The following is a 23,779-nucleotide window of genomic DNA, read 5'->3' as shown; positions in this document are numbered from 1 at the left end:
TTGCTTGGAGCTGTAGCGAGTGGAGATGCAATGAAAAATGCCATTAGTGTGGAGCCTAGTAACAGTGCTCCATATGTTCTTGTTGCCAATTCTCACATAGTTACATAGCTTAGATATTTTCAAGAGATTATATCAATTTTTACAACTATATCAAATTTTCTTACAAGGTGCCATGGTTTTGGTTGGCTATTTGATCGGCATTTATAAAGATCCCATGGAATCCATATGGAACTCCAGCAAACAACTTTATAAAAGCCACTGTCTCAAGCGTGGGCGATTTGGCATCCATGACCAAAAGCTCCGAGACACCATTTTTCTCATCATGGACGTAGCTTAAGACGTATCCATCGCCGTCCTCCTCGCCATTCGCCACAAAACTTACCACGTTCGAATCTCCTCGACGCCACAATGCACGGCTCCTTGAGGTCCGGGTCACTTGTTCCGTCAATTACCACACTGGACACCGTGGAGCGTCCAGATCGACCTTGGCCAGGCCCGAGAATTTGGGCCATGGCCCATAGTAGCGCATGTAGACGTACCGGTTCTTCTGCCCCAGGAATTTCTGGTTGATCTTTCCAAAATCCAGTCCCGCCGAGCACACATGTTGCTTCCACGACCGAGATTGAGATAGTTATCCTTGCCTCAAAACCAAATTTTAAGAATGGTTGTACAAGTGATTGTTGTGTGGCTTGCTGCTTGGATCATTTCTGGGGGATTTCGCTTTGTAAGTGAATTCAATATAACCAATAGTCATGTAGAACAGTGTGTCCTTGGAAAGTCTGAACGTTCTTAGTTTTGCGGGCAAAAAATTCTCTCCATAATTTATATGGATCTATGTTTAGATCTAATGTAAATTCAGTACTAGCAAACATAATATGCGATTCCCACTGGCAAAGCTTTTGTACCGGTGTGACATCACGGTTTGAAGAATCTGTACCGATCGCGATCGCGTATTAATTTACAGCCCCACTTTCGACATGCATGTTTGAATTTTACAAATGGAAATCCCAAACTTGCAAAGACGATGGTGGTGTAGGTCAAGACACTAATCTCCGAATCAATGATTGTTTCTACAACTCTCAAGGCAAGCCAAGATTGCATCAACAGATATGCTTTTTTTCTCATAGAGAGCAATGTATGGTCAAGAGGTTTTATTGGATGGAATAAAAAAGTGTAGCAATCTATCTGCAGATTGTAAGCTTCACAAAGAGATCAAGCACGTCCTTGCGGCAGGAGATTGTTTGGCATCCAATTTTCTGGTGCAAATGTATGGGAGGTGTGGATGCCTGAGGCGGCATGGCAAGTATCTAGATCGAGGAATGGAATGCCATGCCGCATCAGACAGCCATCTTGACCAAGCAAAGCAGTTGTTTGATCGAATGGGACCTTGCTTCATGGTCGATCATGATCACTGCCTTCTCTCGGCATGGCTTACTCATATTTTTTATTCCATGAATTGTGTGTGTGTGTGTGTGTGTGTGTGAGAGAGAGAGAGAGAGAGAGAGAGAGAGAGAGAGGCGGGAATGCAATGATAGTATGCCACAAACGGGCATTTGGATAAAGCAATGCATCTTTGAGCTTATGCCAGAAAGGAGCTAATCTCTTAGACCACAAACAACCAACATATGCCAATTAAGGACTCTGTTCATGCCGAGAGATCTTGTTTTTTTTAACTCTCATCTAGCAGCAACTGCCCAAGCTGGGCATTTGCAGGAGGCGAAGAACATCTTTTCCAACATGCCAGAGTTTGCTCCTCTGTCGTTCACGCCCAGTGCTTTGGCCACCCTCATAAGGATTTGGTTGCGTCCACTGCTTTTCTTGTCATCTTGGCGGAAAGTGGCTTCTTCACGAGTCTATTGTCTTGTGCAGCAGAATTTTTACAGCATGCAGCATTTATCCTGCGCTTGTATTCTCAAGAACGGACTCATGACGCCGAAGCCATATATTTAGGTCTGCCTGATCAAGGCGATCATTTAGTCCGGCAACATCTAAAGAATCTCTTTGATGAATGATGAGACGAGGTTACGTGCACCGCCATGCATGTTAACTACCATCGAAGCAATGCCGATCACAGCGTGATACCAGATTGTGCTCTTGCCTGAAATGGACATATGCTTTTTGCGAAGAGAATTCCAATGTTCTCGAATATTTTTGTTCATCAATAAGAATATTTAGCTACTTCATCACCAATCCTATGTGACTACATGGCAAAAAATTTCGTCTCCATAAAGGTTGATTGGATTTTCACTTGCCAATAAATCTCAGCGTTTGTACTTCAAAAAACTAATTTTTAGAATGGGTGTGCGATTGATAGTTTCTATTGTTGCCTCGCTTGCTGCTTTGATCATTCCTAAAACATTTGGGTGTGGGGATTTCTCACTTACTTGTGCTATAGCTGAATTCAGCTCAACCACTATTTATTTAGAATGGTGTCTCCCTTGAAAATCTAAGATTTATTTGGTCTTGAACACTCACATCCACAATGATAATGGGAATTTAAAGTGTGGCGGGGCAAAATTTTTAGAGACATGCACGCCCATAGGTTTCATGTATAACAATGAAACCATCCCAAAGTTGGTCTACTATGCGACGTGCAAAGATAAAAGTAATGTTGATCATGAAACTAATCTCCGAAATGATGGTTGTTTCTACAACAACCAAGGAACCATCCAAGATTGTGCATGATTATATGGTTTTTTCTTACAGAGAACCATGTTAACACTAGATTGTCGAGAGGTTTTGTTGGATGCAATAAAGAAGTGTACCAATACCAAGTGTAAGGTTAAGTTAATTTTGAAGATGATTCTCTATCACATTTTGCAAGGAAATCATCATTTACAAGCAACCATGCTTACTGGAATAACTAAGATTGTTCTAAAGAGTTTCTTCATCAAAATAACATTCTTTGATCTATTTATATCTATATGTTAAGTTTTTTTCAAAATTCCCTGTTTCATTTTTATTTTTATTTATTCCTCAATCTCTTCTATTGCTTCATTTTAGAGTTAAGGAGGTTTGAGGGTAAAAATAAAGTGATCACACATTGGTAAACGCTAGGATATCCTTAATAGGTATATATTAAGTATATTCTTATAGATATATTTTACTGTGACATTCTTAAAAAATCATCAAATCTGAATGTCAAGTGATTGACATTATTTTCAATGGTCCTTAGATAGGGAGTGGACTAAAAACAAAATGCAAAACATATATGGACACACAATTATTGGTCCTCTGAGTGTTCACATTTCCTGTCAGCATCGCAACCTTTTCATGCCCAATTTCTCTAGAAGCACTGTCCTGCCTCAGCCCTAAAATATTAGCGAAGGTGAGATCATCCAATCCATATTTCAATTGGAATCAAACCCTCAAAGCTAATATAGCATCTCCCATAGAAGATTTTCAGCGTTTTGGACATACCCTACCCGACTAATCATACATAAGTAGTGTACCTGGATTCCATGGATTGGAAGTGCTTGGAGCTGCAGCAAGTGGAGATGCAATGAAAATTGCCATTAGTGTGGAGCCTAGTAACAGTGCTCCATATGTTCTTCTTGCCAATTCTCACATAGTTACATAGATTAGATATTTATAAGAGATTATATCAATTTACAAATTCTCTTACAAGGTGGCATGGTTCTGGTTGGCTATTTGATCAGCATTTATAAAGATCCCATGGAATCCATATGGAACTCTAGCAGGCAACTCTATAGAAGCCACTGTCTCAAGTGTGGGCGATTTGGCATCCATGACCAAAAGCTCCGAGACACCACTGTCCTCATTGTGGACATAGCTTAAGACGTATCCATCGTCTTCCTCCTTGCCATTCGCCACAAAGAAAGGCTCGCCACAAAACTGACCACGTTCGAATCTCCTCGACGCCACAACGCACGGCTCGTTTAGATCCGGGTCACTTGTTCCATCGATTACCACCCTGGGCAGCCGTGGAGCGTCCAAATCGACCTTGGCCAGGCCCGAGATTTTCGGCCATGGCCCATAGTAGCACATGTAGACGTACCGATTCTTCCGCCCCAGGAACTTCTGGTTGATTTGTCCAAAATCCAGTCCGGCCGAGCACACGTGTTGCTTCCACGACCGTCCAGATCGAAGGTCCAGGTGGATCTCGTGCAATCTGTTGGACAATCCGGCGAAATCGTCAAAGAAATGTTCTACCGGCGTAATGGACGAGCTGAGCACGACGATCTTGTCCGTCCCTTCCTCCCAGGCGTTGATGTAGTGGAATGACGTCCAATCCGGGACGTCGATCCAGCGAATGCCGGAAGATCCCACGGTCGGGATGCGAGGGATCACCCCGAATCTGGGAACCTTGGCGGTATCTCCATCAATGACCAGTTTGTTCTTGAGCACTACATCCTGGAACTTCATCACGAGCTGATTCTCTGGAAGGATTGCGTAGTTCTCTGTTATCGCGAAGTCGTGAAACAAGCACGGGTCCGGCAGCCACACGTCGAAATCGGGGCTCTTCCTCCCGTCCGGGCTCGCCCAGAAGTAGCGGAGGTGGGGATTGATCACTGGATTGAAGCTAACCGCGAAGAGCTCGCCAGAGATTGGATCGATCTTTGGATGAGCGCACATCGGCAAGAACAATCGGTTGTTGAAGCTGTAGCGGCCCATGGTGATCAAATCCCCTGCTGGGGTGATACTCACAGCATATGGCAGATCATCCTCGGACATGGCCAGGATTCGGCGATCGAAGTAGGCCATCCCAGCGTTGGAGGTTCCCATCCCGCCCAAGATATTGATCAGGCCCAGAGCCGTGCGCATGACGAATAGCCCGAATCGTGCGAGCCCGGCATAGCTGCTCATGGTGCCCAGTGTGTAGGGGAAGAGAGGCTTGCCCGCTGCTTGCTCCTGGACGAATCGATTGTTCTGGGTGAATCGCGCGCAGTAGACTGGAGCTTGCTCTTCTTCATCGCCGAACTTGACAGAGTGGAGCATCCCGTGGCCGTCGAAGTAGTTGTAGCCGGCGGGAGGGGGATGGAGTGGATTGGAGCCATTGCGGATGTAAGCACCGCCGCGGAGGCAGCGAGGGATCTCGCCAGTGACTCGGCGGCACGGCGTTGGCGGGAACTCTCCAACCGGCGCGAAATTATCCGCGAGCTGGATCTGGGGGTCTTGCGAGGGAGGAAACTCGCGAAGATCAATGTACGTGGAGATGAAATTCTCCACCGTGTCGCACAGGGCTACCGCCGCCGCCCGCGCCTCTTCGATTGGATTGGGGATTGAGAATCCAAGGGTATTGGTGTACTTGCGAGAGGATTTGGTGGCGGTGGCTGTGATCCCTGATGATCTTCTCCTGGGTGAAGCTGGGAAGGAGAAGTTGGTAAGGCTATAACCAATATCTGTGGCATGCATTGCGACCAAATTAACTGTGCCATTGGCATACCTAAATACATTGATCCCTCCAATCAAATTTCAGGATGATCTTGAGCCACAGGCATAGATAAGATCAATATTTTAGGGCTGACCTGTGAGGATTCTAAGGTTGGAAACAATGCGCGTGAGACCAATAACTGTGTGTGCGTTAGGAGACATGAGTAGCTGTGTCTTTTGTCCACTCGTGCCCGTTTAGGACGCATGGGACCGTACCTTTACATAATGCACTCGAAGTCTCCCTCCGTAGTTTTCATAAGAAAGTACTCCCCGCGCGAAATATCATCTGTTTTAGTATTGGAATAAAGAACTGTATCAAATTTATCCACATCCAGGCAAGGGGCCGGAGATTGTTTGGCGTCCGGTGGAGCAATGTGGTGTGGATGAGGTGTGGATTCCCATAGGTGGCATGGCAAGTCTTTCGTGGCTCTAGATCTAGGAAGTGATTCTCGTGGAATGTCATGCTCTTCGCCTTGGCATCATCATATGTTCTTCTGACTAACATGCACAGATCTCCAACATTAAATCTTCCAAGAAATCTGTATAGAATCTCTTGACCAGGCCAAGCAGCTGGTTAAGCGAATGCCCGAGTGGGAGGATCATGATCACTGCCTTCTCTCGGTATGGATTCTTCCGACAAGCAGAGATTATGCCAGTAACAGGCATTTGGATAAAGCAACGAGCTAATGCCAGAAAGGAGCTTAATCTCCTGGAGCATGATTCTATCAAAATGTGCCAAGTAGGGATATGGTATGATCTGGCATTTTTTCAAAATTCACAATGCTCCCTCCAAGCTACATGCTGTCAGATTGACAGTCCACACATCGTAATTTCACACCTTCGATTCTTTAACTTTTCCAGATGCCCTTTGCTGGCATTAGCTGTAATCAGAGCAAACCAGGGCAGCATCGCATTGCAAGAAAAAACGTTGTGGCGCTGCATTAGGAATTTTTCTCAGCAATTCTACTGCTGTACATCGATATGCTGGACTCTTTGCCCCGTCAAAGCTGCCACTTTCCGACTTCTGAGGGAGCGCGGGAATATATTTGCAAATGCAGACTTTGGCATAGGAATTGGGGGAAACATGTCTTGATATAAACTAAATCCTTATATAGACTACTCTACATTTTCTATAATATGTATGCCGTGAAAAATGCCAGTGCTCCATACACATAGTTACATAGGCTAGATATTCACAAGAGATTATACCAATTTATGGATATACAACTATATCAAATTTCCTTACAAGGTGGCATGGTTTTGGCTGGCTATTTGATCGGCATTTATAAAGATCCCATGGAATCCATATGGAACTCTGGCAGGCTTATGGAGCTCGCCAGAGATTGGATCGATCTTTGGATGAGCGCACATCGGCAAGAACAATCGGTTGTTGAAGCTGTAGCGGCCCATGGTGATCAAATCCCCTGCTCGGGTGATACTCACTGCATATGGCATATCATCCTCGGACATGGCCAGAATTCGGCGATCGAAGTAGGCCATCCCAGTGTGTAGGGGAAGGGAGGCTTGCCCGCTGCTTGCTCCTGGACGAATCGATTGTTCTGAGTGAATCGCGCGCAGTAGACTGGAGCCTGATCTTCTTCATCGCCGAACTTGACAGAGTGGAGCATCCCGTGGCCATCGAAGTAGTGGTAGCCGGCGGGAGGTGGATGGAGTGGATTGGAGCCATTGCGGATGTAAGCACCGCCGCAGAGGCAGCGAGGGATCTCGCCAGTGACTCGGCGGCACGGCGTTGGCGGGAACTCTCCAACCGGCGCGAAATTATCCGCGAGCTGGATCTGGGGGTCTTGCGAGGGAGGAAACTCGCGAAGATCAATGTACATGGAGATGAAATTCTCCACCGTGTCGCACAGGGCTACCCCGCGCCTCTTCGATCGGATTGGGGATTGAGAATCCAGGGGTATTGATATACTTGCGAGAGGAATTGGTAGCCGTGGCTGTGATCCTCGATGATCTTCTCCTGGGTGGAGGAGGGAAGGAGAAGTTGGTAAGGCTATAAATATCAATGCCAGCTGTGCCATGCATTGAGACACAATCAACGACTAAGAACAGTGCCATTGGCATACATACATTGGTCTCTCCAATCGAATTTCAGAGCTGTGGATTGGATGCTCTGAGCCACACGCCTCGCATAGATAAGATCTATTGCAGGGCTGAGGTGGAGAATGTTACTAGCTACTTGGGATGTGGGACAAGCAGAGGTTGGAAACAATGCGCGTGAGACCAATAATTGTGTGTCGGCGGAGGGGATAAAGACTATGATGTAAAGGTCGCCATCTAGCCCATGCTTCCTAGATGGGCCCGAGATGGACCCAAAAACAAAGCTAGATATATTCAATCTAGATTCATGTCTCCTAGCGCACCCTAGAATAATGTAATTCGCAGCTAAAAATTCTTTCTGAGCAGAATTAAGATAGTTCTGCTGCGATTTGACTAGCGAAGAATTGGCAGCGTGGAACTTTTGCTGTTGTTCATCATTTTCTTGTCTTTATTCTCTTAAATTCTGATCTTCGTGACGATTTTTGCCCCTGCTAAAGGAGAAAACTTTCTGAAGATCCTTCCATAACAGTTTCACGTTCGCAGAACTGGCAAACTCTAGCCGATAGAGCATTAGGTGTAAACCATGAAATGAAGGGAAGTTTCTTCCACGATAGGCTTCATCCAGATACAAAATATTTGTTGAAGTCTGTGTCAATTGTTGGTTGAGAGTATGGACAAGCTTCAGACTTTGTTTGTGCAGGAATATCAAACTAAGAGTGGAGAAAGGACTTACAGCAGGGATTGGTGTTGGTCCACGAAATATCTATTATTAGGCAGGATGTTGTGGTATTTGTTGTGAAAAAGAAGTTGGCTTGTATCAAGAAAGAGCCACTTAGATATACTATGTACCTGTTAAACAATTGCCATTACTCTCTTTGGGTTATGTTGTTATTTGCTCAGTGACAATTAGAACAGACATCCCTCTTTGGATATATAGACCGAGTAGGATGTTCAAAGCTCCAAGACCATGTGTTCAAGAAGCTCTTGGCCTTAGTGTACCCAGGCTCCAGCTGACGTGGTACTTGGTGTAATGTATATACTTTAATCTAAATGATGATAGAATATACTAGGATATTCAAGTATATCCTTACAGGATAGTTTGTACTTGATCACTAACAAAATTTGTTAAATTAAAGAATATTCTAGGTATCCATCTTGCAAACCAAAAATAGCTCTAACGTTATCGAAAGCTTAAGAGTTTTGGTCTAATGCTTCAGTGAGACCATGTAAACCGTATGAGTGGAAAAACAGCAAAGAAACAACTTGAACATCAAGGTGAAAAATAAACTCCTCCTCTCTTTTTTCCTTGCCTGCTCTCAAGCTCTTCCGGCTTGTCCCCAGCAGCTCCAGGGCACTCTTCTGAAGCCACCAGATTGTAACACCAAGAAGATATTGTGTGTTGCCTGCCAACAATTCTCTCTCCTAGCTTCTTGGCTGTGTTAGAATCCGCCGCTAATCTTCTTCTATGTTCTCTTAGCTCTTTGTTGTGGTTGTTGCCACGACCATTTGCAAAAGTATGCAAAGAAACTCCCACTTGTTGACAAAAGGATTCTCATTTAACGTACAGCTTTCTAAGCTTTGTGGAGCTAGCCAGCACAAGTTACCAGAAATCTTTCTTGGCCACTCCAACTCACTGGATACCTCCTGCTAGGGATCTGTGTTTCCACAGTTAATCAAAAGCAACTCAAATATTTCTTTACTAGAACACTACAAAGGGCTGAGCTTGGAATCTCAAGTTCGACTGTTCTCATTTTCCACAGTTCAAACTTTGAGCTAAACTTAAAAGATATAACAATAAGTATCTTATTAATAGATTCCAACCAGGTTTGCCTTCTCTTGGTTTCTCCTGGTATGCTCTCGTCTCGCAAACTGCTGCATAACATCGATTGATGATCAAATTGCAATATCTCCCACATTCTTGTAAGTATACCACCTCGCGCACAAGACATATATCCCAAGGTTGATGATGCTGAGAATAGTGAGCAGCCAGTAGAAGTAATCAATGTGAGCCCTGTTGAGATTGTCATTGATCCAGTTGCCGTCAACCCCGCCACCTTTTGTGCTTGTAAACTTGACGACCATCTCCACGAGCAAGCTGCTGATGAAGCTCCCGATGGAGATGGTGCTGAGATAGAGCGCGGCTCCAATGCTTCGCATGGAATCCGGGGCTTGATCGTAGAAGAACTCGTTCTGGCCGACGGAGATGAAAACCTCGCAAACTCCCGCGAGGGCGTACTGCGGCAAGAGCCAGAATACGCTCATCGGGACCGTCGACTGGGGGCGATCCAACAGACCGTGTTGCCTAGCCACTCGCAAGCGCTTCATCTCCACCAGCGCGGCGATGGCGATGGAGACCGTGGAGATGACCTGGCCGATCCCGATGCGCTGGAGCATCGTGATCCCTCGCTCGTTCCCCGTGATCCGGCGCGCGAATGGCACGAAGCACCGGTCGTAGAGCGGCATGATGATGCAAATGGTGAGGGTGATGAAGAGCGTGAATGAGGCGGCTGGGATCTGCAATCGCCCCAAATGCCGCTCCATGGTGTCGCCCTGGTTGAGGAAGAAGGTGCCCACCTGGGCGAACACGCTGCTAAAGATGAGGTTCGTGAACCAGATGGGCATCACTCGCACCAGGAGCTTCACTTCCTCCACTTGGGTCACTGGGCACAGGCTCCACGGCTTCACTTCCTTGCTCTGCAGATCCTTCTCGCTCACCACCGCCGCCTTGTCCAGGAATCTGCTCGCGATCAATCGTAGTAAGCTAAGATTGTTCTCTCTTTAACTAGCTCGATGGACTTACGTGAATTCTTTACTCCTGGGGAGGTTCCGGATGTGTGGGAACTGCGCCTCCTTGTCGCTCGGCTCGTACAGCCTCTCATCGTCGTCTGGAACGCACACATTCCACTTCCTGGTGGCCGCCACCAGGACCTGGGCGACGCGGGTGAAGGGACTTCCAGCGGGCTTTTGGGTGCGATAGTTTGATCTCCCGGAGAAGAAGAGGAGGGTGGCGAGGGCGACGACAGCGGTGGCGCCGCCCCATCCCCACGTCCATCCGTAAGTCACCTGGATGTAGACGAGGGCAGTGACCGAGAACACGTTGCCCGAGCTGATGCTCACGAACCACCAGTTGAGGAAAGACATTTTGCGCTTGGATTCCTGTGGGTCTTCCTCGTCGAATTGGTCCCCTGCGAAGGAGGTGACGTTGGGTTTGATCCCGCCGGCGCCCAACGCCATGAGATAGAGCGCAAAGTAGAAGAATCCCGACTGGGTGGAGCTCACGGGCTGGTTTTTCTCAGTCTTGATGCCTGGGACGCTGACGGACACGGTGATGAGAACCAGGGCCTGCGCCCAAAGCCTCGGTAAGTTCGAAGAAACAAGGTTATAAGGATGGGAGCTTTACCATGAGATAGATGCAGAGGAAGGTGGAAAGGGTGACGTATCGGCCGAAAGAGTCGCCGAGAAACGCTCCCAGGAGTGGCACCAGGTAGAGAGTTCCGCTCCAATTGTTCACGTTGTTGGCAGCGTCCGCTCGATTCTCGTGGAGCTGCTGAAAGAGATAGTTGGCCAAGTTGGAAGAGATGGCGTAGTACGCAACTCGCTCACACACCTCGCAACCTGGCGATCGATCACAGAGACATACAAAGTACTATCAGGAAAATATAAAGAAAAAGTTATAGAAGAAAAGATGAAGTATGGTAAAGAAGAGAAGTTGAGATATCGCAGAAGCATGAGAAGCTAGTGTTAGTCCGTTGCAAAAGGTGGGTGGGACATTTGCTCACCGAAGATGAGCCAACAGGCTTTCCAGTTTCCGCTTGTCGATTTCCTTGACGGTCTGTTCCATGACACGTCGGTGGCATTGTTCTCGTCGGGCTCCACGAACTCATCCCTACTAAACTTCTTCTCCTCCACCATCACTGCTGCTGTTGCTGCCATTCCGAACAATAGATCTGGTATCGCCAAGAAATTGACGAGAAACTCTATACAATGGCTTCGGAGCAAACAAGTTATCGAGACTGCGAGCTTTGGAGTTAAAGAAAGATTTTGCTGCTACTCCTAGCACTGGGGCTGGTGTTCTTTCAAGCGCATTGGCAGCGACAAGGATGCCTTCTTTCTTTTTCCCGGGATTTACAGAAGAAAATGAGATGGGTGCAAACAATCATTTCCAGCAAAAGTTCTCACAAAAGAGAGAAAAACCATACTTGAACTTCATGACTGGTAAGCCACTCCTCATTGCGTCCTATTGTGGTGTTCTTGACGTAATAGATGCTTGGCCGGAAGAACCAGCCATTTTGAAGAAGTGGGAATCAATTAGGATAGATATATTCTTCAAACCGTGACAAGGCAATGGAATCACACCCCCACTCAGCCGAGATAAAGCTGGATCAGCAAAAATATTCTCTAGAATCTCGACACTTCTCCACTCCACGACTTGCCAACTCTTCAAATATTAGAAAAACAAAAGAAAGAACAGAAAAGAAATTGGAAACTTATCTATTCCCCCACTCAGCCAAGAAAACCTGACCATCTTGTGGGCTTGATCAGCAGCAGTAGTATAGTAGTCTGTTTTCACGCGCCAAAAGCTTTCGGAATCGCATATTGTAATGCTAGTACTGAATTTACGAGATCACAATCTGGTGCTCCTCTGCTGTACTGCTACCTTTGAGTGGAAGATGCTTGTTTTTTTGTTCCTGTGGGTGTTGTCTCTCAAGCGAAGGGCAGCCACATAGTGAATCAGGAAAAAAAAAACACAGCAAACAAACTAGCTCTAACTACTACCGTTATATAGCAACACAAAAACTATGTTCATGACATGGCTGGATCACCTCGTCGCGACATCACAAATAGATCCCCCAAATTGTTCTTGGCACACCACAACAATAGGTTTGTGGCAGAACTTGCGAAGTTCAGACAGCTTGAGTTTATAACCACTCCAGCTATTTGAAAATTGATGTCTCTGCTGAAAGCGGCACTTCAAAATCTGAAGCCGGTCCAGAGAGGAAAGCTGGGAAGAAAGGCCACGATTCTAGACTTTATGGTACGCAAGCCAGCGTAGAGACAAGCTTTGGAAAACAAGAACGGGACGTTGTAATTTTATCGTTTTCTTTGGACTTTTAGCGTCCCTGACCATACTCCCAACTTGGAAGCGTTGGAATACCTAGTTTTATCATCATCGTTATTTGCTAAGTCATTGGGATCTGTGTGAGACGGATCAATAATGCAATTTACAGGGTGGAAGATGTCTTTCACGTTGTCTATGACTGTATAGCCTTCCACATGCTCTCTTAAGACGAGCTAAAGGGATCCCGCGGGCTTCCTAGAGAACTAGGCCGAGAACCAGGCCATCAGCTGGCCATTTATCTTTGTCGCATGGAGGAGCTAAGGGAGCGTCAAGTTGGAGAGAGTAGACAGGTAATACATTCTTCATTTCACAAGTAGTTGTATGTATCTACCTGGGCGCCAAAAGGCCCCTCCCGCCCCCCCCCCCCCAAAAAAAAAAAAATGTATTATAGTAAGAGTTGAAAGATTGATTCAAGCAATTGACGACTCTTCTTCTTGCATGTTAGAGTTTGTAGGAGTTATCAGTTCTAAGGCTTGCCATCCACTGCATTAAGCATTGCTAATTTCTGAGATGCAAAAATATGAGTAAAATCTCAGAGATCTGTTTACGGTATTCAAATTTCGATGGCCTTATTTCTCACACTTTCCTACGTTGAAATGAGAATGACTAAATATTTGATTATCACAAATACCCACTAGTGGTCTCATGCCTCCAATTGAGACCTCCAAAAACATGTATTATTATTATTACATGCGAAGAGATCGCCCTACAACACGTTAATAAAACATTAAATTTTAAACTTTAACAAAACTAATAGCCGGACTATGTAAATCCGAAGGTGGATAGAAAATGCATGGAGCCATTCTCACATCAAAGCTTCCTCAGCATAAGGAAATTTAGTTAGACACAGGAAACAACATAATTCCAGTGGGAATGTCTGTTAAAGAAATCTTTAAAAGAGATCAGAGATCTAAAGAAATTTAGATCCGAGTGAATTTTTCCAACGATGAATCTAGAGACTTGGAAAGAGCAGAAAAACGCCAAAGAGGCCCAACACAGTAATAACATAATCCTTGAAAACACTCACAAATAGTATACTAGAAACAAGCAATGAACCGCAATTTCAACCTCCACCACCACCAGCAGCTGGTTTGTCGAGGTAGATCTCGTTCATGACTAGAAACATAGAAACCACAAACAACGAGTCCACTCCAGGCTCAATCTCTATGCTGTAGCTGTGGCATCTCGCAATGCTTGCCAGTTTCCATATGTACCTTGCCTGTGGATCAAACTCAAAATCTCTTCGTCGCAGAATAACAGAGAGACATACCTTTGCAATCAGCTCTCCAGTATCAGTCCTGCGCAAGCTGTACTTCCCCGTGAAGCAGCATCCAGTGAGCTTGAAATCGGGCGTGGTGTTCTCGCCGAGGTACACATCGACGCAGAACTTTAGCCGGAAGCAAGGCTTCTTCGCTGTGAAGAGAAGCTTGTCTTCGTCAAGATAGGCCTTCCACTTGTTCTGGAAACTAAATGCCTGCAAACGGGTTTCTAAGTTTCGAAGGAAAAGATAGATGTGTTTAAGTACCTCTTTGTGGAGCACAAGAAGAACCTTTCCACTGGAATCCATAACTCTCCGCTGGCGGCCGCATCCACAGTTCCCATCCACTGCAAAAACGTCGTTTTGTTTTTCATCCCGGACGGTATACTTCCCACAGCTGAAGACTCCCGCGCTGGAGAGAGTGAGATTCACAGCCTGGAAGTCGCAAAATTGTGCTCCAACAACAGGCAAAGCCGCAACAGCCTTGGCAGAATCTTGATCGAAACCCATAGCCTTCAGTTTGGAACTGGAAAACCATCAAGCCTTTTCAAGAGCAAAGCTCTCCATGCTTGCGAGGAAGATGAACGGAGAAATCCAGGAGGCTTCCATGCTCTGACTAATCTCCTCTAGGACGCGTTTTAAGCGTAAATGAAGCCACACGTCTGCTCTTCGGTCAACTTTCCGTGCGGTGGAAGTAATCTTCATTTGAGCTGGAGTTTTGTACGGAACAGGTAATCAATCAGTGGGACCTGCTGTAAGCTCAACAAGCAATGTCAAACACAGAAAAAGCCATGAAGAGATAAACCAAGGAAAAATCAACTTCTCTGGATAATTTCGTGTTTTTTTTCTCTCGTGTCGGTTAAGATAAACACCACAGCACAGTAGCGACATATAAATCCCTGCGATGTATGTCCAACGAAGATATAAACCCGAAAAAATGGAGTTCACTTACAAGGCAGTAGTGATGTTTCTCTCTCGTTTTCGCTTCTCCACGCAAGTTAAGTCGAGTCGTGACCCACGCTGGCCTCCAAGTGTAGCTCGTCCATTATCAGTACGAGGGCGACTACAAAGACGTGGTCGACCCCAGGAAAAACCGCAACGGTATAAGCACCGCATCCCAGAACAAAGCTGGACGCGTCTGGCTTTCGTGAGGCCTGCACGGGACGATATCAATTGTCAGGTGCATACTGAGAAACATTCTTTCCAAAGTACAGAAAAGAAAGAGGAAGATCACAGAAATCGTACCTGTGCAATCGACCTTTCTCCGCAATAGATACCGTAATCATTTTGGAAGTAGGCCCCCTCGAGCTTAAAGTCGGGATCCATGGAGAGATCCGGCTCGGAGCCTTTCACTGGCAAGAACACCTTGAGAGAAAAGCGTGAAGCCGGTGCTTCCAACGAAGATTGCACTGTGAACACTCTCCTCGCGCCGTCTTCACCGTCAATGAAGGCATCGAAGATGCTTGGGTTCTGTCTCGGAAAGAGAAACCTTGTCAGAAAAATGTAAACAAGAAAAACCAAAACTTTGCTATCTAGGAGCTGCAACAAACCATGAACTTCTTGTGGATCTTGAGGATCCGTGTCCCGCTCGAATCCAGCAGAGTCCGAGTCCATCGCAAGCTCAGCCTCCCTTCCACCGTGATGAGGAAATTCCCAACTCCATCGGTGACAGTGTAATTGCCCCAACTCCATGCCTCGACCTTGGAGAGTATCAACTCCATGCCATCGTGCGCACAAAACTCGTGCCGAACCACAGGGACCAAGCCTACTCCTGCCTTTCCCTCAACTTGATTAAGTGCCATGGTCGTCCTTGAAGAAGCCGTCATCGTTTTTGTTCGTGGCTTACGGGGATCTTAAGTGCTACTAGCATTAGCACTGTTGCCACCGCCGGGAATTTACGCATACTCCTCGCCGTGCTGCGCTGCTGCTGATGGCGATGGCGACATGGAACACCGAAGCAAAGGGGCCGCTCCTCATCGGTATCTGGAAATCGGTCAAGACAAACGATGAGCAACACAACCTGACGTAAACGTAGCAGCAAAAAAAAGAAATGAGCTAAGACAACGAGTGGGATTAAGAAATAAATACCGTGTTTAGTCGCCACGCATTTGCGATAATGAGGTGTGGATGACCCGCTTGGTACCAAAAACAAAAAAAGCAAAAAAAGAAATGAGCTTAAGACAACGAGTGGGATTAGGAAATAAATACCGTGATTAGTCGCCACGCATTTGCGATAATGAGGTGTGGATGACCCGCTTGGTACCAAAAAAAAAAAAAAAAAAAACCATTGTGGAAGTCAAAACCACGTTTTGTGACGTGAATCGATCGATCTAAGAAGAAAAAAGAAAAGGATGCGTAAACAAACTCACCAGGCATGTCGTTGCCTTTGTTCAGTGTACTGCGAATCAGTCGTACTAGAAATGTGTCCTATCGTCAACAAGAACCCTATCCAATCGCGAAATCAATTTCTTCCCACAATGATGGAGATCGCTTCGAGAAGCTGAATGTAGGCGATCCAGGAAAAACTATCGCTGGAAAATCGGGACACATTTCTTTCGATCCGATTCTCATCGAGCTAGAACCCTAAAAACGAAACCCCCAATATTTTTTAAAAACTTTCTCTTGCGGCTGGCTAGAATCGAACGCAGGACCACCCAAACTATGATGACTCACTCGCTGACATGGCAAGGTACCGTTATTCTGAGTCAGCCCTACCACCGACTCACATGCCAACTGATATTTCGCGGAGACACCTTTTTGGTGGAAATATCTATGCGAAGTGTGTGGCTCAGAGAGATGATCAATCCATAGCTCAAAACATCGGTTGAGAGATCAAATTACTTGTGATTGATCGCAATGTATGCCACTGGCACTGGTCTTGGGCTTTGATTTGGAAGGTGGTCGCAATGTATGCCATTGGCACTGGTTATGGCATTAGCAGCTCCTTCTTCCCAGCTCCACCCAGGAGAAGATCATCAAGGATCACAGCCACCGCCACCAAATCGAGAGAGACCTCTCGCAAGAACAACAACGCCCTCGGATTCTCCATCCCCAATCCAATCGACGAGGCGCGGGCGGCGGCAGTAGCCCTGTGCGACACTGTGGAGAATCTCATCGCCACGTACATCGATCCCCGGGAGTTCCCTCCCTCGCAAGACCCCAAGATCCAGCTCGCGGACAACTTCGCCCCGGTCGGAGAATCCCCGCCGACGCCATGCCGCCGAGTCACTGGCTCGATCCCTCGCTGCCTCCGCGGCGGTGCTTACATCCGCAATGGCTCCAATCCACTCCATCCCCCTCCCGCCGGCTACCACTACTTCGATGGCCACGGGATGCTCCACGCGATCAAGTTCCCGGGCGATGATGATCGCGAAGAACATCACGCTCCAATCTACTGCGCGCGATTCACCCAGACCAATCGATTCCTCCAGGAGCAAACTGCGGGCAAGATTCTCTTCCCCTACACACTGGGCACCATGAGCAGCTATCCCGGGCTCGCGCGACTGGGGCTATTCGCGATGCGCGCGGCTCTGGGCCTGATCGATATCTTGGGCGGGATGGGAACTTCCAACGCTGGGATGGCCTACTTCGATCGCCGAATTCTTGCCATGTCCGAGGATGATATGCCATATGCCGTGAATATCACCCCAGCAGGGGATTTGATCACCATGGGTCGCTACAACTTCAACAAGCGATTGCTACTGCCAATGTGCGCTCATCCAAAGATCGATCCAACCTCTGGCGAGCTCTTCGCGTTTAGCTTCAATCCAGTGATCAATCCCCACCTCCGCTACTTCTGGGCGAGCCGGGAAGGGAGGAAAAGCCCCGATTTCGACGTGTGGTTGCGCGAGCCGTGCCTGTTTCACGATTTTGCGATCACGGAGAACTACGCAATCTTCCCAGAGAATCAGGTCGTGATGAAGATCCAGGATGTAGTGCTCCAGAACAAGATGCCCATCCGTGGAGATACCGCCAAGGTTCCCAGATTCGGGGTGATCCCTCGCATCCCGACCGTTGGATATTCCGGCGTTCGCTGGATCGACGTTCCGGATTGGACGTCATTCCACTACATCAACGCGTGGGAGGAAGGGACGGACAAGATCGTCGTGCTCAGCTCGTCTATTTCGCCGGTGGAATGTCTGTTCGATGACGTAGCCGGATTGTCCAGCAGATTGCACGAGATCCACCTGGACCTTCGATCTGGACGGTCGTGGAAGCAACACGTGTGCTCGGCCGGACTAGATTTTGGACAGATCAACCAGAAATTCCTGGGGCGAAAGAATCGGTACGTCTACATGTGCTACTATGGGCCATGGCCCAAATTCTCCGGCCTGGCCAAGGTCGATCTAGACGCTCCACGACTGCCCAGAGTGGTAATCGACGGTGCAAGTGACCCGGACCTCAAGGAGCCGTGCATTGTGGCGTCGAGGAGATTCGAACGTGGTAAGTTTTGTGGCGAGCCTTTCTTTGTGGCGAACGGCGAGGAAGAAGACGATGGATACGTCTTAAGCTACGTCCATGATGAGAAGAGTGGTGTCTCGGAGCTTTTGATCATGGATGCTAAATCGCCCACGCTTGAGACAGTGGCTTCTATAGAGTTGCCTGCTAGAGTGCCATATGGATTCCATGGAATCTTTGTAAATGCCTATCAAATAGCAAACCAAAACCATGTCACCTTGTAGGAGAAATTCATGTAATTACTTTGTGACAAGGACTTAAAAGAGATATTTTGCCAGCCACTCGGATAAAAATGCCATTTAAATGGTTAGCATATTCGCAAATCAAAATTCGAGCTACACACAGTAAGAGGCAAATCCGTGCCTTAGCAAAACTTCTTTAGTATCTTCGCTATTAGGTCGAATTTGCCACCATGACGGACGAATTGACGTTTTGACGCAAAGGTTTCTCAAATGATTTTAGACAAATTTGTAAAGAAGAAACCTTCTGCTCTTCAGCACACCCAGCAAAGAGGCTATAGAATAAATGTTGTTCACCCCAAAAGCTCCACACTAGAGTAACCTTGAACTTACTTTTGAGAGCACGTGGTAAAAGCTGGTGATTAACAATATTTCTAGTTTTTGGTGCATATAGATTGCGCAAGAGCAACACCAAATACAAGAGAGGGATGCCACCAGGAAGATCCGTAAGCCAGCCATACATCATCACAAAGTCGCGAGAGCTGGAATGAGCATGACAAATTCCTCTGAGGAAAATTTTCTATGAATTTTACAAAATTGGAGGTCAAAACTACAACCTTTGTGACTGCTCTTTGCAGAGATATTCTGGTCTTGCGCAAGTTAAGTTGTCTATCAAGATTTGTTCTAGATTAGATGCAAGGCAACTCAAAAGCATGGCCTTCTCCTCGGAACAAAATTATCCACAAAAGTTTATATTTCTCTCTCTTCACGGTTTATTCTCCACTGATTGATCATTCAAGAGTTACAAAACTCCATCTTACTTTCACCGCATGAAAAGTTGACCGAGCGAGACAACTCTGACACAGAGGAGTGTGGCTTTATTTAACTCGTCTTAAAGGAAGTTAGTCAGAGCATCCTGGATTTCTCTGTTCATCGCCTGGAAAAAATTTATCTTGATAAGGCTCGGTGATTTTCCAGCTCCAGGCTAAGACTATGGCTGTCGCGGCTTTGCCTGTTGCTGGATCACAGTTTTGTGACTTCCAGGCCGTAGATCTCACTCTTTCCAGCTCGGGAGTCTTCAGCTGTGGGAAGTATACAGTCCGGGATGCAGAACAAAACCAAGTTTTTGCAGTGGATGGGAAATTTGGCTGCGGTCGCCAGCGGAGAGTTATGGATTCCAGTGGAAAGCTTCTTCTCGTGCTCCAGAAAGTGGTACTTGAAACGCATCTTTCTTTTCCTTTCGAATTCTCAGAAAACCGTTAGGCAGGCATGTAGTTTCCAGAACAAGTGGAAGGTCTATCTCGACGAAGACAAGCTCCTCTTTACAACGAAGCGGCCTTTCTTCTTCCGGCTAGAGTTATGCGTGGATGTGTACCTCGGCGAGAACACCACGCCCGATTTCAAGCTCACTGGAAGCGCCTTCACCGGGAAATACTGCTTACACAGGACTGATACTGGAGAGCTGATTGCAAAGGTATGTCTATGTTTTCTTCTTCTTCAAAGAGACTTTGAGTTTGATCCACAGGCAAGGTCCAAGAGGAATCTGGCATGCGTTGCGAGCTACAGCATAGAAATTGAGCCTGGAGTGGACTCGCTATTTGTGGTTTCAATGATTTTAACCATCGTGGGACGTCAATTTAATGGATCCATCCCAAGTTGAGTCCATTAAATGCAAGTTCATCATTACATAATATGGCGAAATCGTGAAACGGAAGAATTTCACTTCTAGACAGTTTCTTCCAGGCAGCTATGGCGGGCATTGGTTAGCGGTTTCCTTGCATTGGATTGACATTCTTGTCCGATTGCTTGTTGAAGCTATAGTGGCCCATGGTGATCAAATCCCCTGCTGGGGTGATCCTCACTCATCCTCGGACATGGAGCGTTTGAGGTAGTGCCCAGCGTATCGCAATAGCCCCAATCGCGCGCGCCACTCCAGCTTTGTTTGGGGATGTGGTGCTTACGCAGTTGCGGTATTTCCTACGTCTTTGCGTACACTGGAGGTCCAGCGTGTACTCTACTCCATTTTTCGGCTTTAGCCGGGATTTATACTGTAGTTACCGACACGGGAAAAAAAACACGAAATTATCCCTTTGGTTGTGTCCCACTCATTGATTAGCCGTTCCCACCAAGAGTTAAAACGCGTCTTAGAGGAGATTAGTCAGTGAAGAGCTTTGCTCTTGCAAAGGCTTGGTAAGGTTATGGGTTTCGATCAAGATTCTGCCAAGGTTGTTGCGGAGCACAGTTTTGAGACTTCCAGTCTGTGGATCTCACTCTCTCCAGCTCGAGAGTCTTCAGCTGTGGGAAGTAAACCGTCTGGGATGCAAAACAAAACGACGTTTTTGCAGTGGATGGAAACTTTGGATGCGGTCGCCAGCGGAGAGTTATGGATTCCAGTGGAAAGGTTATTCTCGTGCTCCACAAAGAGGTACTAAAACATCTCTCTTTTCTCTAAATAGTAACCCGTTTGGCAGGCATTTAGTTTCCAGAGCAAGTGGAAGGCCTATCTCGACGAAGACAAGTTTCTCTTCACAGCGAAGAAGCCTTGCTTCCGGCTAGAGTTATGCGTGGATGTGTACCTCGGGGAGAGCACCACGCCCGATTTCAAGCTCACTGGATGCGACTTCACCGGGAAGTACAGCTTACGCAGGACTGATACTGGACAGCTGATTGCAAAGGTATGTCTCTCTGTTCTTCTGCGAAGAAGAGATTTTGAGATTGATCCACAGGCAAGGTACAAGTGGAAACTGGCAAGCATTGCGGGATGCCACAGCTACAGCATAGAGATTGAACTTGGAGTGGACTCGTTGTTTGTGGTTTCGATGTTTCTAGTCATGAACGAGATTTAACTCGACAAACCAGCTCCAAGTGGTGGTGGTGATGGAGTTTAAGTTTATATTTATGAGTGTTTTAATAGAACTTCATGGTTATAATATATTCGTAGCTCGGATGGTACAATAATGTCTCCTTCAATTGGTTGCCCACCATGCTCAAAATAAGAGTCTAAGTGAAGTTCATATTTGATAGGCATTATTCCAATAGCAAGTTATATGTAATGCTAAGCATGAATATTTCAGTAAAATCTCCCATGTTTATTCCCCTTGTCCAGTATTACCTGTGTTAATGGCATTCAGTTTGTAAAAACTGATCAACTATTTATTAACCACTAACTAATTTAATCTGTTTTTTTGTTATTTAAGTACTATCATATGATTTTCTTTATAATTAAATATTATTATCATGGTAATAAAACATGTTTTTGGGAGCCTAACTAGAAGCATAAGATCATAATATATTATATGTTAATGAAAATTTTTCAGTCTTATATTTTTAGTTTTCAATCAGTAGCGTAGTAGTAGTGGATAAAAGTTAAAAGGTAGAACTACCACTATGGGTTAATTTTTTTAACTGAAATATTTACTTGACCAAATTATTGAAATCATTAATCAATAATTATTTTGTTAAGTTTGCACTCGACAAAGGTCATAAAGAGATGATCTTAATACTTGTTAATATTATCAGTGTAATAATAAATCAGTAAACCAATCAAGCTATGCCATCAATAATTTCCTTTTTTTTTCAAATTCCTGTTTGTTTTACATTTTCTTTTCCATTTTCTCTCTCAATTCCTTTGTCCTCTATTTATAGAGTTAGCCATTTGCGCAATCTTCGTTGGTATGATTCCAAGCTTACTCTGCTTCATTATTGAGATTTGATCACACATTTTTTTGTGACATTTTCAGTGAGAGCTAGAGTTCTCTAATGAGATTTTGAGTGTGTGGCAATTGCAAGATTCCCTCACAACAGTACGCACCAGGTTTATAGTTTTTATTAGAAATAAATATACTTTGGCAGTTCTTCAAGCAAGCTAGAGTGCTGTAGAAGTGATGACAGCAGCTGCTAGCTTTTGCATATGTGTGGGTGTTTTAGAATCCGATTCAGCACCAGCCATAAAGCTATAGTTTGTGTTCCCCTCCTACAAGACGATCCAGTCTGTAGAGTATTTTACGAAGTACCTCGCAAAGATCTTTAGGCGTGCAAGGTAAGATACTTACAAAATGGTACAGCCCCTGAAATCCGACCAAAATAATTTTTCATCCTTTCCTCCTCACACACATTTGGAAAATCGGCATAAAAAACCAGGAGCACAAGCCTGGGAAACGAGAACAAGAACTTGATCTTCCTCTTCACGATGTCTTGAAAATATAGCAACAGCTGCGGTGCGATGCCACGAAGGGGCTGACAATTCCGCGGGAGTTTGGGGCATTTTGGAGACAAGCGCTTTCTTTCTGGATCGCCTGCTGCTCTGGACTTTCTCTGGCGCCATTCCTAACTAAATGAGTTTTGGCGGGAAAAATGCCATTTAAATGACTCATGACCTTCGTCCCCAAAATTCTACCAGGTCCAAAGCACACGACCATTGATAAGATTTGCAGCACATTCAAGATGCGATGCCCAGCTTTGGCCAGCAAGTTTATCACACAGTTTTAAAGGAGGAATGAGATGCGTCATTTTTTAAGCGGAGTTTTGTAGCTCTTGAATGGGGAAAATCTAATCAAGTACTATTCAACAAACAATGTCAAACACAGAAAAAGCCATGAAGAGAGAAACCAAAGGAAAGAAATATCAACTTCTCTGGATGATAATTTCGTTCAAGGAGAAGGCCATGACTTCATGTTGCTTGCATCAAATCTAGAGCAAACAAGATTTGTATCTTGATAGCCCACTTAACTTGCACAGTTAGATCAGTAGTTCATCCTGTGAGCAGCACACAAAGCCTCCATTGACATTGCTTTGAGATCGAACTCTTCGCAATTGCAACAAGTGGAGACATGTTTTTTGCTGCCATTATATTACTTGGAGCTCATATAGTAGAAGCAAAAGAAAAGAAAAACAAACATCCGAGTGTATCGATCCAGAAGTGATCGTTTGGAACAAAGGTAATTTGGACTTGTCTATATACCTTCTTAGAAATTTATTAGTGTGATATTAAGGGGGTGTAGCTCAGATGGTAGAGCGATCGCTTCGCATGCGATAGGTAAGGGGATCGGATGCCCTTCACCTCCAAAAGTTTATTTATTAGACATCAGTATATAGTTAGTTATCTACATCTCGAATTTGTTTTTTTGCGTAATTACCGATGCTTCCGGTGGATGGCTACTTTCATGCGAAGCTGAAATTGATAAGTCTCAAAGAAAAATGGCGATTTGTGTGAATCGAAGCTCCTTATTCATAAAATGCCTTCCTGGTCGTTGCAAGTATGATCTCTTTAACCTGGCAAGTCTGGCACCACTGTATGCTGCTATCAGTGAATAA

At 45.6% G+C, this 23,779-nt stretch overlaps 6 protein-coding genes across 8 annotated transcripts in view; 3 read left to right on the top strand and 3 right to left on the bottom strand.

The window, feature by feature from the left end:
* Window positions 1-3,623, top strand: part of LOC9646703 (9-cis-epoxycarotenoid dioxygenase NCED3, chloroplastic) — a 48,080-nt gene extending 44,457 nt beyond the window's left edge. The window contains exon 2 of the mRNA XM_024674242.1: window positions 3,590-3,623. Within this exon, the coding sequence (XP_024530010.1) occupies window positions 3,590-3,595 (6 nt within the window). The 3' untranslated portion in view covers window positions 3,596-3,623. The remainder of the gene's footprint in view (window positions 1-3,589) is intronic.
* On the bottom strand, window positions 3,562-5,420 carry LOC9660060 (9-cis-epoxycarotenoid dioxygenase NCED3, chloroplastic). Its single transcript, XM_024674246.1, has one exon. It carries the CDS (start codon window positions 5,374-5,376, stop codon window positions 3,622-3,624), a length of 1,755 nt encoding a protein of 584 aa, XP_024530014.1. The 5' UTR covers window positions 5,377-5,420; the 3' UTR covers window positions 3,562-3,621.
* A 3,811-nt stretch (window positions 5,421-9,231) lies between these two features.
* LOC9660059 (protein NRT1/ PTR FAMILY 8.2) lies at window positions 9,232-11,664 on the bottom strand. Its single transcript, XM_002969373.2, has 4 exons — window positions 11,232-11,664; window positions 10,853-11,067; window positions 10,253-10,794; window positions 9,232-10,189 (listed from the first exon to the last, which is right to left on the bottom strand). The coding sequence occupies exons 1-4, from the start codon at window positions 11,383-11,385 to the stop codon at window positions 9,346-9,348; spliced, it is 1,755 nt and encodes a 584-aa protein (XP_002969419.2). The 5' UTR covers window positions 11,386-11,664; the 3' UTR covers window positions 9,232-9,345.
* Window positions 11,665-13,445: 1,781 nt separating this feature from the next.
* Window positions 13,446-16,432, bottom strand: LOC9646699 (protein LURP-one-related 10). Of its 2 annotated transcripts, none has more exons than XM_024674249.1 (9): window positions 16,199-16,432; window positions 16,038-16,084; window positions 15,918-15,964; window positions 15,380-15,849; window positions 15,075-15,299; window positions 14,782-14,983; window positions 14,097-14,728; window positions 13,842-14,045; window positions 13,446-13,790 (listed from the first exon to the last, which is right to left on the bottom strand). In XM_024674249.1, the coding sequence occupies exons 4-6, from the start codon at window positions 15,653-15,655 to the stop codon at window positions 14,828-14,830; spliced, it is 657 nt and encodes a 218-aa protein (XP_024530017.1). In that variant the 5' UTR covers window positions 15,656-15,849; window positions 15,918-15,964; window positions 16,038-16,084; window positions 16,199-16,432; the 3' UTR covers window positions 13,446-13,790; window positions 13,842-14,045; window positions 14,097-14,728; window positions 14,782-14,827. The 2 variants fall into 2 exon arrangements, with proteins under 2 accessions (XP_024530017.1, XP_002969417.1); XM_002969371.2 differs by having other exon boundaries at window positions 15,380-15,812.
* Window positions 16,432-18,568, top strand: LOC9646698 (9-cis-epoxycarotenoid dioxygenase NCED4, chloroplastic). Its single transcript, XM_024674244.1, has one exon. The coding sequence runs from the start codon at window positions 16,736-16,738 to the stop codon at window positions 18,509-18,511; it is 1,776 nt and encodes a 591-aa protein (XP_024530012.1). The 5' UTR covers window positions 16,432-16,735; the 3' UTR covers window positions 18,512-18,568.
* Window positions 18,569-19,513: 945 nt separating this feature from the next.
* Window positions 19,514-20,194, top strand: LOC9660057. 2 transcript variants are annotated; one of them, XM_024674251.1, is made up of 2 exons: window positions 19,514-19,678; window positions 19,730-20,194. In XM_024674251.1, exons 1-2 carry the CDS (start codon window positions 19,572-19,574, stop codon window positions 20,124-20,126), a joined length of 504 nt encoding a protein of 167 aa, XP_024530019.1. In that variant the 5' UTR covers window positions 19,514-19,571; the 3' UTR covers window positions 20,127-20,194. The 2 variants fall into 2 exon arrangements, with proteins under 2 accessions (XP_024530019.1, XP_024530018.1); XM_024674250.1 differs by having other exon boundaries at window positions 19,514-19,940; window positions 19,992-20,194.
* The last annotated feature ends 3,585 nt before the right edge of the window (window positions 20,195-23,779 follow it).

The sequence above is a fragment of the Selaginella moellendorffii genome, unplaced genomic scaffold (assembly GCF_000143415.4).
Source record: "Selaginella moellendorffii unplaced genomic scaffold, v1.0 SELMOscaffold_12, whole genome shotgun sequence".
NCBI lineage: Eukaryota > Viridiplantae > Streptophyta > Lycopodiopsida > Selaginellales > Selaginellaceae > Selaginella > Selaginella moellendorffii.
The sequence above is the reverse complement of the archived record's forward strand: the minus strand, read 5'-3'. Positions and strand labels throughout refer to the sequence as shown.